This window comes from Peromyscus eremicus, chromosome 6 (genome assembly GCF_949786415.1).
Source record: "Peromyscus eremicus chromosome 6, PerEre_H2_v1, whole genome shotgun sequence".
NCBI classification, from domain to species: Eukaryota; Metazoa; Chordata; class Mammalia; order Rodentia; family Cricetidae; genus Peromyscus; species Peromyscus eremicus.
In genome coordinates this window covers 12,726,265-12,739,808 of record NC_081421.1, presented here as the reverse complement: position 1 = coordinate 12,739,808, position 13,544 = coordinate 12,726,265, and the positions used below count along the sequence as shown (strand labels likewise).

General features: G+C 40.1%; 2 protein-coding genes across 7 annotated transcripts in view; one reads left to right on the top strand and one right to left on the bottom strand.

Annotated features, from left to right (window-relative positions):
• Abhd18 (abhydrolase domain containing 18) overlaps window positions 1–13,544 on the top strand; it is a 46,196-nt gene that overhangs the window by 5,248 nt on the left and 27,404 nt on the right. For 2 of the 5 annotated variants that reach the window (XM_059265164.1, XM_059265166.1), the window contains exons 1-4: window positions 3,608–3,839; window positions 5,772–5,879; window positions 6,732–6,816; window positions 12,704–12,804. In XM_059265164.1, coding sequence (XP_059121147.1) covers window positions 5,788–5,879; window positions 6,732–6,816; window positions 12,704–12,804 — 278 coding nt within the window. In that variant the 5' untranslated portion in view covers window positions 3,608–3,839; window positions 5,772–5,787. Of the gene's footprint in view, window positions 1–3,607; window positions 3,840–5,771; window positions 5,880–6,731; window positions 6,817–7,023; window positions 7,076–12,703; window positions 12,805–13,544 lie in introns of those variants that run through there. The other 3 variants (XM_059265168.1, XM_059265165.1, XM_059265170.1) reach the window with 3 other exon arrangements.
• Window positions 1,294–3,584, bottom strand: LOC131912895 (FUN14 domain-containing protein 2-like). Of its 2 annotated transcripts, none has more exons than XR_009379736.1 (2): window positions 2,508–3,584; window positions 1,294–2,072 (listed from the first exon to the last, which is right to left on the bottom strand). XR_009379736.1 is itself a non-coding variant. In XM_059265171.1 (2 exons), exon 1 carries the CDS (start codon window positions 3,493–3,495, stop codon window positions 2,950–2,952), a length of 546 nt encoding a protein of 181 aa, XP_059121154.1. In that variant the 5' UTR covers window positions 3,496–3,584; the 3' UTR covers window positions 1,294–2,072; window positions 2,947–2,949. The 2 variants fall into 2 exon arrangements, 1 of the variants encoding a protein (XP_059121154.1); XM_059265171.1 differs by having other exon boundaries at window positions 2,947–3,584.

Genomic DNA, 13,544 nt, shown 5'->3' with positions numbered 1-13,544 from the left:
TAGATTTTTGTTAATTGGGTAAAGAATACATTGGCTGTTCTGTTTCCAATTTAGTTCACCTCTAATAGTCACAGTCCATTAGTGCAAACTCCCCAAATTAAGGGTGTGGGTTCAAAGATGCTACTGCCCTAGATGCCATTCTTACTTTAGGGGTCTCCAGGCCTTCAGAAAGATAACTTCTGACTTGGCTATAAGAAAAGTTTTCTTAAGCTTCTTAAGGATCAATAATTTGCTAGAATGACTGACAGAACTCTATAAAACCCTATACAGTGCTTATAATAAAGGATAGATACAACACAAAACAGCCAAAAATGTTTAGATGCCATGGTCTCTACATATGGAATCAGTGAGTATCTCCATCCAGGCATCAAGGTCTGTCCAACAGAGTCCCACCAAAGCCAGTGTCCAGAATTTGTATTGGGGTTATAGTACTCAGACATGATAAACTATATGGGCCCGTGATAGAATATAATGTCCATTCCCTTCCTCTGTGGAGGTCAAGCTGGACTAAAGTTCCAACCTTCTGATCATGTGGTTTATCTTTCTGATGACCTGAAACAATTTGCAAGCTCACTATGAGTCACCTCATTAGCATGACACAGTTATAACTCAGGAAATACTAAAGGTTTTAAGAGCAAGAACCCTGAGAGGAACTGGGATCTTATAGAATCCAAGGCTTATACATGCTTAAAGTACACCCACAGCCTCTCAGATACCTTTTTTTTTGGTAAGATGAGGTCTTATTGGTAGCCCAGGTTGGCCTTAAACTCATGACCATCTTGCCTCAGCCTCTAAGTGCTAGGGTTATAGATAGCTGTCACTACACTTTACTAAATAGTATTTTTTTGGTTGGTTGGTTGATGATGCTGGGAATGGAACCCAAGGCTTTATTTATGTATGCCAGAAAAGCACTGTGCTACTAAGATACATCTCTATTAGATTACATGGACATTTAGTTTTAAACAAAAAAATAAGCAATTTAAACTCTCTCTTTCTCTCTCTCTACCTTTCTCTGTAAACTTACATGATTTTAATAATTGTTTTAAAGTAGAATATATATATATATATTTACATGATTTTGATACCTGTTTTAAAGTAGAATATCTATATAATGCAGATAGATAACATTTAAGAATTCAGTTTCCCACTTGCATGTGGTGGTACATGTATGTGGTTCGCCCACTTGTGAGGTAGGTGGATCAGGAGTTCAAGGTCATCCTTGGCTACAAGTTGATTTGAGATCAGACTGAATTATATGAGATCCTGTTTCAAAAAGAAAACCATAAAAGCCAATTTCCATTTACCATTTGTTTAATGACTAAAAAAACCCAAAGTACTAATTGGCATTTTCCTTTGGAGGGGTTGTTTTTTTAAGTAAGAGTTTAAGTCAATGGAAGAATATAAACATGATTGAAAGTGTAAAGAGCCAATTGGCTTATAAACAAGTGGTTGCTCAGGTCTATGGAGTTTGTGGTTTAGTAGGGTTTTTTCCTCCTGTGGTAGAAATATGAAGATCTAATCCTGGTAGTAAAGGTGTCAACCCAGACATACTCAAAGGCTGAGAAGTAATGGTTTCTTCTCCCCATGCAGCATACAGTTTCCAGGTGGTCCATAAGATCATTGCTTTTTGTTGCTTACAGAGTTGAGTTGGGGCAGGACCCATGATTTTTACCGTTTAACCAACAGGCAATGGAAACATTGATTGCACTCACACAATTGCCCTTTCTGCAGAGGTGTTGGACCCCTAGAGCCCACTCTCTCTCTTTCCACCTGGCCATGAAGAAAAGAAGTCAGCTGCTGTTTCTGACTTTTATGGAGAGAGCAAAGTCAGTGTGAGATGAACTGTGTGGATAGCCTCCCAAAGCTGAGCTTGTCCTCTGGCTGACAAAGGTCAAAATATGAATAAATCCTATAGTTGCAAATATATAAATTGTACCCCAAACCTAAGAGCCCGAAAGCAGATTCTTCTCCTTGAAGCTTCTAGATGAAAATTTCACCCAGGTGACGTTTGATTGAAGTAGACGTGGCCCTGAAGCAGAGAACCCAACTAGATGGGTTCTTGCAAACTAATCCTGGAGGAAAAGGCAAATGAGAAGATTGAGAAGAGGCAAAGTAGACTCGGAGATGTGTTCTTCAGTTCTTTCTTAAGGTCTTGGGGAAGCTGTTCCCGGTGGCTTGGGCCTGCAATCCCACCTCCACAGGAAGCTGAGACATAATGATGTCAAGTTCCAGGCCAGCTAGAGCAATTTAGTGAGACCTCTCAAAATGAAAACTACCCAAAAGGCTGGGAATATAGCTCAGGGGGAGCCTAGTATGAGTAGTAAAAGCAAGGCTCTAGGCCCCCCTAGCCTTCCCCCCGCCCCAAATAGGTCTTAGTGAGGCTTTCAGGTATTTAAATTCTGGCCCTTTTTGAAGAGTGTCATACTTCTGAGTTCCAAACTAAGATAACTATAATAATTATAGTTTACTGGGTTAGTTGTCAAGAGGGAAAGAAAGCATCAATTTACTTGTAAAATTCTGTAAGGAGACTGTCCCCCTAAAATAGCTGGCTAGTGTGTAGTACTCCCACAACTTTATGTCCCTGCTTTATGTTCTTTCTTCCCATGCTCAAAGTCAGATACATTCAGTTCCTTTCCACATAGCGCATAGTAAGGTAATTGTGCACCGCTCTTCCAGCTCGACTGTTAGGGATAGATCTTAAAGATGGTTTGGGACAGATTTTACACACAGGAAAAGGACCCTTCTTGTTGGCCTCCAGATGGAGAGTGTGCTTCCCCATGGCTTCTCAAGCCCACGGGAGGACCTGTGTTAACTTGCATGGGCAGGTGCCCATGGAAGCGGTTCAGACTTACAACAGGGAGGAGGGCATGAAGAGGAGGAAAAAAGAGTCTAGATTTTTCTACGATGGTGTGTAGAAGCTGCTGAACAGTGGAAGTGAAGCCATACCCCTTAGGATGCCATACCGAGCAGAAAGCCTCCAACAAATCCTCCAGTCACGAAAACATTCTTCTTTACAAAGGACACCAACTCCTCAGCTTTGCTCTTGACCTCGTTTGGTATTTGGGTGCTCTTCCGGATCGTCAGTTGCTCCTTGGCCTTTTTCATGTCCTTCTCTACTCGATTCCAGTCAACTTTGATGTAGCCAGTATGGTTTGCGAGCTGAAGGAGAAAAAAGCCCCCTCCCACTGCTGTGGCAGCCAGCTTTCCAACTTTCTGGAATATGAAGCCAGTGCACCAGCCGGTGACGCCGCCGATCAGGAGCTGGGTTGCCACGCTGTACTTCTCGCCTGAAGGCCGTGTCTCCTGCCCGAAAAGCTTGCGCCACCAAGGCTGGTTTTTGGCAAATTCTGTAAGATCCAGAGCCTCATAAGGATCAAAGTGCCCTTGACTGGTCGTGGCCATCCCTGTGAGGTGGTTGTGAGAGGACAAGCCCTGAGGATCAGCAGGGCAGGAGATGGAGCGTACCGCGGTTATGGTGGTAGTCGTCGTTGTCATGGCCAGCGGGCTCTCCGCACGTGGGCAGATGTATCCATTCCCACGGCCTGCGGCAAAAGAGGGCGGGTGGAGCGCGCGCCTCCGCTTTCCCTCAGCCCTAGCTACGTCACAAAGCCACCTTGGCCTTTATCAAGTACTTAAATTGAGTGTCCTAAGGATCAGAAAAGGCTAAAACTCACCCGGTTGTCTATATTCGTAAGACTAGAAAAGTAAAGTATATTATAAATACGAGTTGGAAGATTTGGTGGGTTTTGCCAAAGAAAATGGATTTCAATTGAATGCTCAAGCTAAAACGGGAGATTTGTTACTAAGTGCAACCAAGGTTTTCAAACGTGAATTTCAAGGTATCACCACAAACGTTTGTTTTATACATTCAGCCAGAAACATTTTACAGGAAATTCAAATGAATGATTTCACGTTAGAAGTGTTGCTTCTTTGCATTTTAATAGCAGAGACACTCTCAAAAAAGTGAATTTATTTGGGACTCTGCAGGCAATTACAACCCCCAGGATATTTGTGCAGTGATGGATACATCTAAGGAGACTGAGACAAGTTAAAACTTTGAAGGCAAAAAGAAGTGCATATAGGTTGTTGTGTACTGGTTACTGAGGCTTGCTGTACAATGTTTCTTGTGTTGTTTGCTAGGAGAGAGGGTCTTCACAGAAGTGATTCTAATTGCAAGATTGTGGTTCAGACAATTGTAACTATACACCTAGGGCTGTCTATTACTGGAAAGATTTCATGGAAGTAGGCTTAATGCAGAGCTGTGGGCTTGACAGTTTTTGTGATAGTCTAAGGAGTAACTATATCTAATAAATATTTGGTCATGAGAATTGTGAAACAGTATGAACAACTTGCTTTGCTGGTCCAGTCCTAAAAAGAAGGTGAAGTGCCAGTCCTGTTGACTGTGGGTTAAACTGTACATTATACAAAGAAAAATGTTAAGGCAGCCAGGAATGTTGCACACCTGAAAGTCTAACATTTGGAGATCTGAAGCAGAAGGAATGCCACAAGTTTAGGCCAGCTGTGCTCTACCAACAATCATGAACTATAGACCTAGATACTATCTCAAAAAGAACAGAGAACAAAACAAAGCCAGGCATGGTGGTTCATACCAGTAATCCCAGAGCCTAGGAGGCAGAGATTGGAGGATCAGAAGTTCAGGGGTAACCTCAACTACATAGTGAGTTGAAGACCAGCCTGTGCTGCTTGAGACCCCTCCCCTAAGGGGGGGGGGACCCACATTAAATTGAACTTGTAATAAATCAAAAAATATATATAGGTAAAAATTGTTCAAAACTTTTGATGCAATAGATATTTATTAAAGTTAATTGATGTAAAGGTAAATTTTCATTTTTTTGTATGTCTCTGTGCAGTTCAACTTGAATCTGAATCAGGTTTGCCCATAAATCAAAACTGTAGCTTTCATTTTTGTAGTATTGGGGGTTTCGAGCCTGTTAAGCAAGCACTCTATCTTAGCTACATCGCAAGCCCAGAACTATACCTTTTAACTGGGAAAAGTTCAGGTAAATATTAAAAATTTCTTGGAAATATTTGAGAAATTAGCTAGGTAGTGGTACCATACACCTTTAATCCCAGCATTGGTGAGGGAGAGGCAGGCAGATCTGAGTTTGAGGTCAAGCCTGGTCTACAGAGTTTCAAGATGGCCAGGGCTACACAGAGAACCCCTGTCTGGGGGTGGGGTAGGGGACCACGTGCACACAGAGAAGTAGATAGTGTCCAGCTAGAAGCACTAGTTACTGTTGTTCGTTCACTGTAACAGTTGGTGTGGTAGCCTGCTACGTCTGGGACATTATGCCTGAAGTTGTAGCTTGACCCGCCTCCCCACTAGCTATGTGGCCGAGGATAAATATTTTCTCTGTCTCAGTTTCTCTGTCTAACCCAGAGAATCTTTTTTCAAGTGTCCTTGGATAGCTTAGATGAGAACATGTGCTGTGTTGTCATTGAAGTAGAGCCTGGCTGATACTCCAGTACTATGCATCAGTCCCTTCTCTTGCTTTCCAACACAATAGATACTCCTATTAGTTCCTGTAGTCAGGATGCAAGCACTTACCCTAGAAGAATTCATCCTTGGTGAGGCCTTAGGCTCTTAATTTCTCTGCTTTAATCTCCTGTTGTATTTTTACAGGGGCAAATTCAAGGGTTTACTCTTCAGTTTTGATTTTACCTGGTATTCAGATAAATGGTTAGAAAGTTGACCTGCTGCCTTAATAAAAGTGAAAATATTTTGAAGTCATTTTAAATTTTACTTCTAGATGCTGTTTGGCACTCATGGGTGTAAGCAAGTTAGATATTCTGTACCGGAGACTTCTCCTCACAAAACTTTTCATCAGAGGATGGGGAAGGCCAGAAGATCTCAAGAGGTAGTGTGTGTGTATGTGTGTGTGTGTGTTTCATGAATGTTTGGCTGTTTAGGGTGCTTGCCTGCACATATATGTGTGCACCACGTATGTGCTTTGTGCTTTCGGGGATCAGAAGACGGCATCAGATCTCCTGGAAATGGAGGTGTGAATGATTGTGAGTCACCATATGGGTGCTGGGAACCAAACCTGAGTCTTCAGCAAGAGCAACAAGTGCTCTTTTTGAGCACTTGAACTACTGTGACCACCTCTCCAGTCCATGAATAGCTGTTTTGAATTTATTGTTTTAATACACAGTTAAATTTTTATTTTGGTTATAAAATATTTTAGTTTAATCTAGATTGGCTTATTGAGGAAATTAAATATTTAACTTTATAAAAAGTTTTCCTTTCATCCTTTGAGTTATATCTGTACATTTTAGCTTATAGCATCATGACTTGGGTACAAACTAGTTTTTTAGCATCAGTTATTGCTAGGCTGGTTGAAGTTGTGTGTGGTTTCCAGGCACTGATTTTCTTGGATAACCTGAATTCTCAATGGCTGTGAAACTGGAATACACTGGAGCTCATGGGAAAACCTAAGAAAAATTATTTTCAGATTGGTCCCTTTCATTTTTAATTGTAAATGTGTTCATTACTTCTGAACAATTTTGTTGTTCATATTTTTAAGAAAAGTTTTCCAATTTCTAAAAGAGAAGAAAAAGTATCCTTTTCTATCAATGGTAAAAGTTGAATTGAACATGGCTTCTTATTTGAATTTGCTAATTTTAATCACTATTCATCACTCATAACACAGTAGGTATAATAGTTAGCATAAAATGTGGTTAAAAAAAACAAACTTTTTGTCTCCTAATAGACTCTTTGAATTCAGAAAGATGATTGGAAATCGAGAAAGGTGCCAGAATCTGGTTTCACACGACTATCCGGTACACATTGATAAGGTATGTAAGAACAAAAGTGAAAAGATCCGTAGCAGTCATCCTGAGACAGTGCCACAGAGGATTTATGCATATTTAAAGAATGCTATTCTACCCCAACCACGTTTTAATAATTTTATTCATAAGTAATGGGAAACATATGTTTAGCATTTGCCTGAATACACAGTATTTAGGCTGCATTTTTTTCTGAGTTTCATTTTGTATCCTTAGGCTCCTGAGGGTTCAATTATTCAACACTAAAGAAGAATATTAAAGAAGACTAGTAAGTATTAAAAGAAAGCCATCTACTTAGAGAATCAACACATTAGGCATTTTTTGCAAAAGCCGCCATTAGGAAGTACCAGGGAGCTATAATAGAATACATCGCTCAAGGAATGCTAGAAAGAAAATGCTCTGAACTTAGAGAAGGAGAGAATATTTTTGAAAATTTTTTTTTATTTCATAAGCAATCAGCTGCTTTTCTGTAAAATCTAAGTATGTGTAATTGAGTACTTTGAGATATTATAGGAGAAGGGAAATAGATGGGTGAGTTTCCCAGTCCATCCCTGACCTTCGGCTGAAGTAAGTGTACTTGCATCTTTTAAATATTGGATGTATTTAGATTTCCTTCGCCAGAAGATTCCCCCTGATAAAACCCAGAAACTTATAAATGGAAACCTTCTCTACACCATAGATGTTACATCTAGACTAAGTTTAAAATTTTTCTTTGTGACTCAAATTTTGGTGAATATTTCCATTTTTCTCTGGATTTTTTTTTTCCTTTAAAATTATAGGCTCTTGGGTGAGGCAGTGGTGGCTCACACCTTTAATCACAGCACTTGGGAGGCAGAGGCAGGTGGATCTCAGTGAATTTGAGGCTAGCCTGGTATACAGAGCGAGTTCCAAGACAGCCAAGGCTACACAGAGAAACCCCATCTTGGGGGTGGGGAGGGCACTTTTAGCCAGTGTGGTGGCTTTGGGAGGCAAAGGCAGGAGGATCTCTGTGAGTTCCAGGGCAGCTAAGGCTACACAGAGAGACCCTATCCTCCCACCCACCCACCCCCAAAAATTAGTAGGCTTTTACTGGCTGAGGAGATGGCTTAGTGGGTACAATCCCCAAGCATGAGAATCTGAGTTCAGATCTTCAGGACTCACTTCAAAGCCAGGCATGGAAGTGGGCACCCTTAACAGTAGCATTGGAGAATCAAAGACAGGAGGAGTCTTGGGGATTGCTGATCAGCTAGTCTAGTAGAAACTGCAAGCTCCAGGTTAGTGAGAGACTTAGTTGCAAAAAATAGAGGTGCCTTTAATCCCAGCACTAAGGAGGCAGAGGCAGGCAGATGTCTGTGAGTTCAAAGCCAGCCAGTCCACATAACGAGTTCTAGGACAACTAGGGCTACACAGAAAGACTGTCTCAAAATATAGAAAACAAGTAAGTGAGAGCAAGTGGCTCTAACTCTTGAAGAGCTATGAAGGGAACTTAACTAAACCTCTCTCCCTCTAAAGAACTCAAGATTCAAAGGTTAAGGTGGAATTCTACTCTTCAGAGGCTGAATAGCAAGTAACTCACCTCCTCTCCTTGCTGGCGTTCTCCAAAAAGCTCTGGTGTGTCCCCTCGCCCTCCTTATAAACCCTATCTCACCTGGCTGCTCCCTACCACTTCCTGTCAGCTAGTTGTTGATGCAGCCTCCGGACCGCAGGTGAATTTTATTTAATCAAACACATCTGTGCATCATTAAACAAATGTTCCAGAGCATGAACAGAAGTAACACACCTTGAAATAATATTCTACAACAACACACAGTAAAGAAATACATGCACAAGTAAACATACCAAGATACCAAGAGTATAGGCTTTTAAAATAAGAAGAGTGTGCCAAGTGAAAATCAAGTCTTCGTTCATCTCTGCTACTCTCCACTTCCTGATCCTGTTTCTGTGCTCCCAGAGAGGATAGATAATCTTAACAATTTGAGATAAGACAGATCCCACCCTCAGGGTTTAAAATTTAAATTATAATTGACGAGTCATAAAGTATACCTTTTTAAAGTATACAACGGAATGTTTTAGATTTGTTACCTAAGTATAAAACCATTAACTATCAATCACTTTTTTTTTTACTATTTTATTCCATAATATTATTGATCCCAAAGACACACTCACACTCTAGCTATCATTTCCCACTGTTTCTGTCCCCACATACTGGCAGTTACTATTTGCTTTCTGTATTTATGGAATCTCATGTTTAGGATATTTCTTTTGTTTGTTTGTTTGTTTGTTTTGTTTTGTTTTTGTTTTTGAGACAGGGTTTCTCTGATTGTCCTAGATGTCCTGGAACTCGCTTTGTAGACCAGGCTGAGAGCCACCTGCCTCTGCCTCCCAAGCGCTGGGATTAAAGGTGTGCACCACTACTGCCCTCCTAGGACATTTCTTATAAATGGAATTATGCAGTATGTGGTCTTTGGTGTTTGGCTCTTAGAAACTATTTTTAATTTATTAATTTTTTACTTATTTATTGTGTTGTGTACATAGTGTATGTGGGTGGGCACAGATGCCACCTCACACATGTAGATTAGTAGGCTAGAGGACTCTGTAGACTTGGTTCTCTCCTTCCACCTCATAAATTCATAGACATTTGGGTTGTTTCTACTATTTGTTAGCTATTATGACTGTTATGAGTAATGCTACTGTGAACTCGCAAGTACAAATGTGTGAACATTTTATACAAAGTAGTTATGTTTACTATACATGTGAGTTTATTGTTGGTTCATGTGGTAACTATATCTAACCTAGCAAAACTCCAGAGATTTCACCAAGTATCAGCACCATTTTATATCTCCACCAGCACTGTACAGGAATCCCAGTTTGACCAGATTCTCACCAGCATGTGTACTTTCCTCAGCTCTCCTAATATAAATATCTCTGTACTTGTGACTTGTGTCTCCCTAGTATGAATGATGCTGAACTTCTTACTATGTTGGGTCAATTGCTAGGTCTTTTCAAATCCTTTGCTCGTTTTTTAAGAAAGTTTTATTTATGTGTGTGTGCAGTGCCTGGAGAGGCAGGAAGGTTTTGGATCCTCTGTAGCTGGAGTTACAGTTGTGGGCCACCTGGCATGGGTGCTGGGGACTGAACTCTGGTCCACTGCAAGAACAAGTACTCTTAAGTGCTGAACCATCTGCCAGTTTCCTTTGCTCATTTTTACAGTTTGATTATTTATCTGCTGAGTTGTGTCTTGCCCTGTGTTCTCTAACTTTGTATCTATCTTAAGATGTTTTTATTCCCTTGCAGCCAGCCTCACATTGCCTGTTGAATTATTCCCCTTTCACGTTAGTTGTCCCTACCCTCTGTATAGATCATTAGTGAGATATTAGCTTGTGATGCCTCTTTTATCAACTTAGTTTTTGAAAATAGATGAGCAAATAGGTTTGGTTTAGTTTTGAGACAGGATCTCACTGTGTAGCCCTGGCTGGTCTAGAATTCACTATGTAGACCGGGCTTGCCTTGAGCTCACAGAAATCTGCCCGTGCACCATCACCCCTGGCCAGGAAATCTTAAGCTATAGTAAACGACATGAAAATCGAATAGAGGGAATTCCTCCCTTTGGGTCCCTCCTACTCCTGAGAGTTCGTTCTCGTTTTTTTCTTACTAAACCTACGGTTACTCTCAAAAAAGGGGGCAAAGGGGATGAAATTCTTAGATTAAAATTTAATACTTTACAGATTTATTTTTCTTTGAGCATTTTTTTTAAAAATCCAGTGCAGCTCCAATTAATCAGTATAGAATTTGGGGAGCTGAGAATATAGATCTGTTGATAGGTTGTTTGCCTAGCTCACACAAGGCCTGGGGTTTGATAGCCAGCCCTCTATAAAACCTGTTGTGGTGGTACACACCTGAAATTCTAGCACTTGGCAAGTGGAAGCAGAGGATTAGAAGTTGAAAGACATGCTTGACTATACAGTGAGTTCAAGGCAAGTCTGAGTTACACACACAGAAGATACACAGTGTATAACATAACGTTAAAGTCATCTCTATTTAGGTAAAGACAGTACAGTCAGATCAGGAATACTCTGAAAAGGAAGAATGACAAAGAGATTAATGTAGTCATATATATAAATGAGTGTTGTAAACCTGCACTTACTGACAATATTCTACTGGTGCAAAAATAGAGGTTGATTAGAATCTGATAAGCAAGGCTTGGTAACACAGCAGGTGGTAAAATAGCATTTTAACCTTTTTTTTAAATTAATTAAATTTAATTTTAATTAGTTAATTTTAATTTTAATTAATTTGGTTTTTCGAGACAGGGTTTCTCTGTGTAACAGCTCTGGCTGTCCTGGAACTCACTCTGTAGACCAGGCTGGCCTCGAGCTCACTGAGATCCACCCTGCCACTGCCACCACCCAGCCTTAACCTTTTTTAAAAAATTTGGATTGTTAAATAGATATTTGCTCAACCATCTACATTTTGTGGTTTGTTTTATTTTTGTTGTCATTTTTGAGACAGGAAATCTCTGTAGCTCTGGCTGTCCTGGAACTCACTCGTAGACCAGGCTAGCCTCCGCCTGACATGCCCCAAGACACCCAGCTTGGTTTTTTTTTTGTTTTTGTTTTTTGGTTTTTTCGAGACAGGGTTTCTCTGTGTAGCTTTGCGCCTTTCCTGGGACTCACTCTGTAGACCAGGCTGGCCTCAAACTCACAGAGATCCGCCTGGCTCTGCCTCCCGAGTGCTGGGATTAAAGGCGTGCGCCACCACCGCCCGGCTTTTGTTTTTTTAATGGTAGGGACAAGGAATGTAGTTCATTAGTAGAGTGCCTGCTGTGTGGAAGAAAACGCATTTACTAATGTTAATTCACAGATACAATGCTGGATTTTGAAAAATTGAAGCCACTTACATGGATGGAGTTTTGTTTTTATTTTTTTAGTGTGTGTTTATGTGATACTCTCCTGCTACTTTAATTTTAACCTTTGATCTGAAATAAAGTTTTTTATTTTAAGGAATGACTTACTGAGAAGTAAGCCTAGGTATTGAATGTTAGCCTTTTTTGTCTGAATTTTTTTAGAAAAGGTCTTGCTATGTAATCCAAGCTAGCTTTGAATTTATGAGGCTCCTGCCTCAGCTTCAAAACCATAGTGATTTTAAGCATGTGTTACCACCACTGCCTATAAATTGCCTTTACTACAGATGGAAATCCTCCTTTCTCCTTATGTAATGCACCAGCAGGTAGCATGACATCAGACCACTCTGAATATTTGGTATCAGCTTAGACTGCACCAATTATTGCTGCTTCCAAGTTGTACTTTTGAATGCTTTTATATTAAGTGCTTTTGATTGTTTTTGTTTAAGTGGTACCTAGAGTTGAACCCAGGATCTCCCTGCTAGCCACGTGCTTTGTACTAAGCTGTACTTCTAGCCCTGTTGAATGGTACTGAATTCCTTTAACTTGTATTTTATTTTGACATTGCATGCCAGTGTGTGAATTAAATTTATTATTTCCCAACTAGACTGTAGAGTAGATGGAAAACAAATATGTGAAGGAGAAGCTGTCTTTAAAAAGGCATGATGGATAATTCCCTGTTAGGTAAAGATAAATGGAGGAATTTGAAAGAGAAGCATGAAATTTTTCAAAAAATATCAGTTATATGATAGTCTTTAAATAAATATGAAACTATAAATAGTCTTGAATAAAAATATATCTTTTGGTGGGAAAAACGGTGGGGTTAAAAGGAAACATAGGAAGCACTGAAAAGTGTTTTGGTGCTAAGGATTTTCTTGTTGATAAAAATGAAGCTTAAGTGAAAGAACTGAGAGAATGTTAGTTTTTAGTTGAATAGAATTTTTAATCATCAAAAAGTCCATTATAGACCAATACCTTAGTCTACTTTGCATACACCTTGGTTTTCTTTTCTTTTAGGTTGAAGAACAGTCAGATTGTAAGGTCCTAGATGGACACTTTGTTTCTCCCATGGCCCACTATGTGCCTGGTATCATGCCAATTGAATCCGTTATTGCAAGGTAAGAGTCTGTTCAGCAAGCGAGATACGCGAGTTGAGTCTAGCAAAGTGTGAAGGTGCTTGAGTACACAGTGTGGATGATGCCCTAAATGTCCACACTGGGAAATTAATTACCCTCTCATGCTTATTGCTACCGACATGGAAATGAGGCCACACTCTATGAAGCTTAAGAAGTCAACACTGTTTTCATAAATCCAGACATTCACATGGTCACATAGAAACGTTTCCAAAGGATTTTAGTCATGTGCCAACTCTGCTTATCTCTGAGTAAAGAGAGTTTGCCTTTCAGATTTTCACTTTGAGTAGTAGTAAGATAGCTTAGAGGGTAAAGACACCTGACCAATTCCCAGGACCCAAATGGTAGAAGGAGAGAATTCCCCCAAGTTGTCCTGACTTCCACATATGTGCCCACACACATACACACATACACAATAAAATTTCATTTTTAGGTGTCTTTCATGATGGTGCTGTAGAGATGGTTTAGCAGTTAAGAGCAGTGGCTATTCTTTCAGAGGAACCATGTTCAATTCCCAACACCCACGTGGTGGCTCACAACCATCTGTAACTCTAGTTCTGTAACTCTCAGATCCAATGATCTCTTCTGGTCTCTGTAGGCATAGTGTAAGACATCAATGGAGGCCAAACACTCATATACATAAAATGAATATAAATAAATATATTTTTTTAATTTCTGTAATTCTGGGGCTGGAGAGATGACTCAATAGTTAAGAGCACTGGCTG

What these genes read in the sequence shown, in the direction of transcription:
- LOC131912895 (XM_059265171.1), bottom strand. Translation starts at nt 3,495, where the DNA reads ATGACAACGACGACTACCACCATAACCGCGGTACGCTCCATCTCCTGC.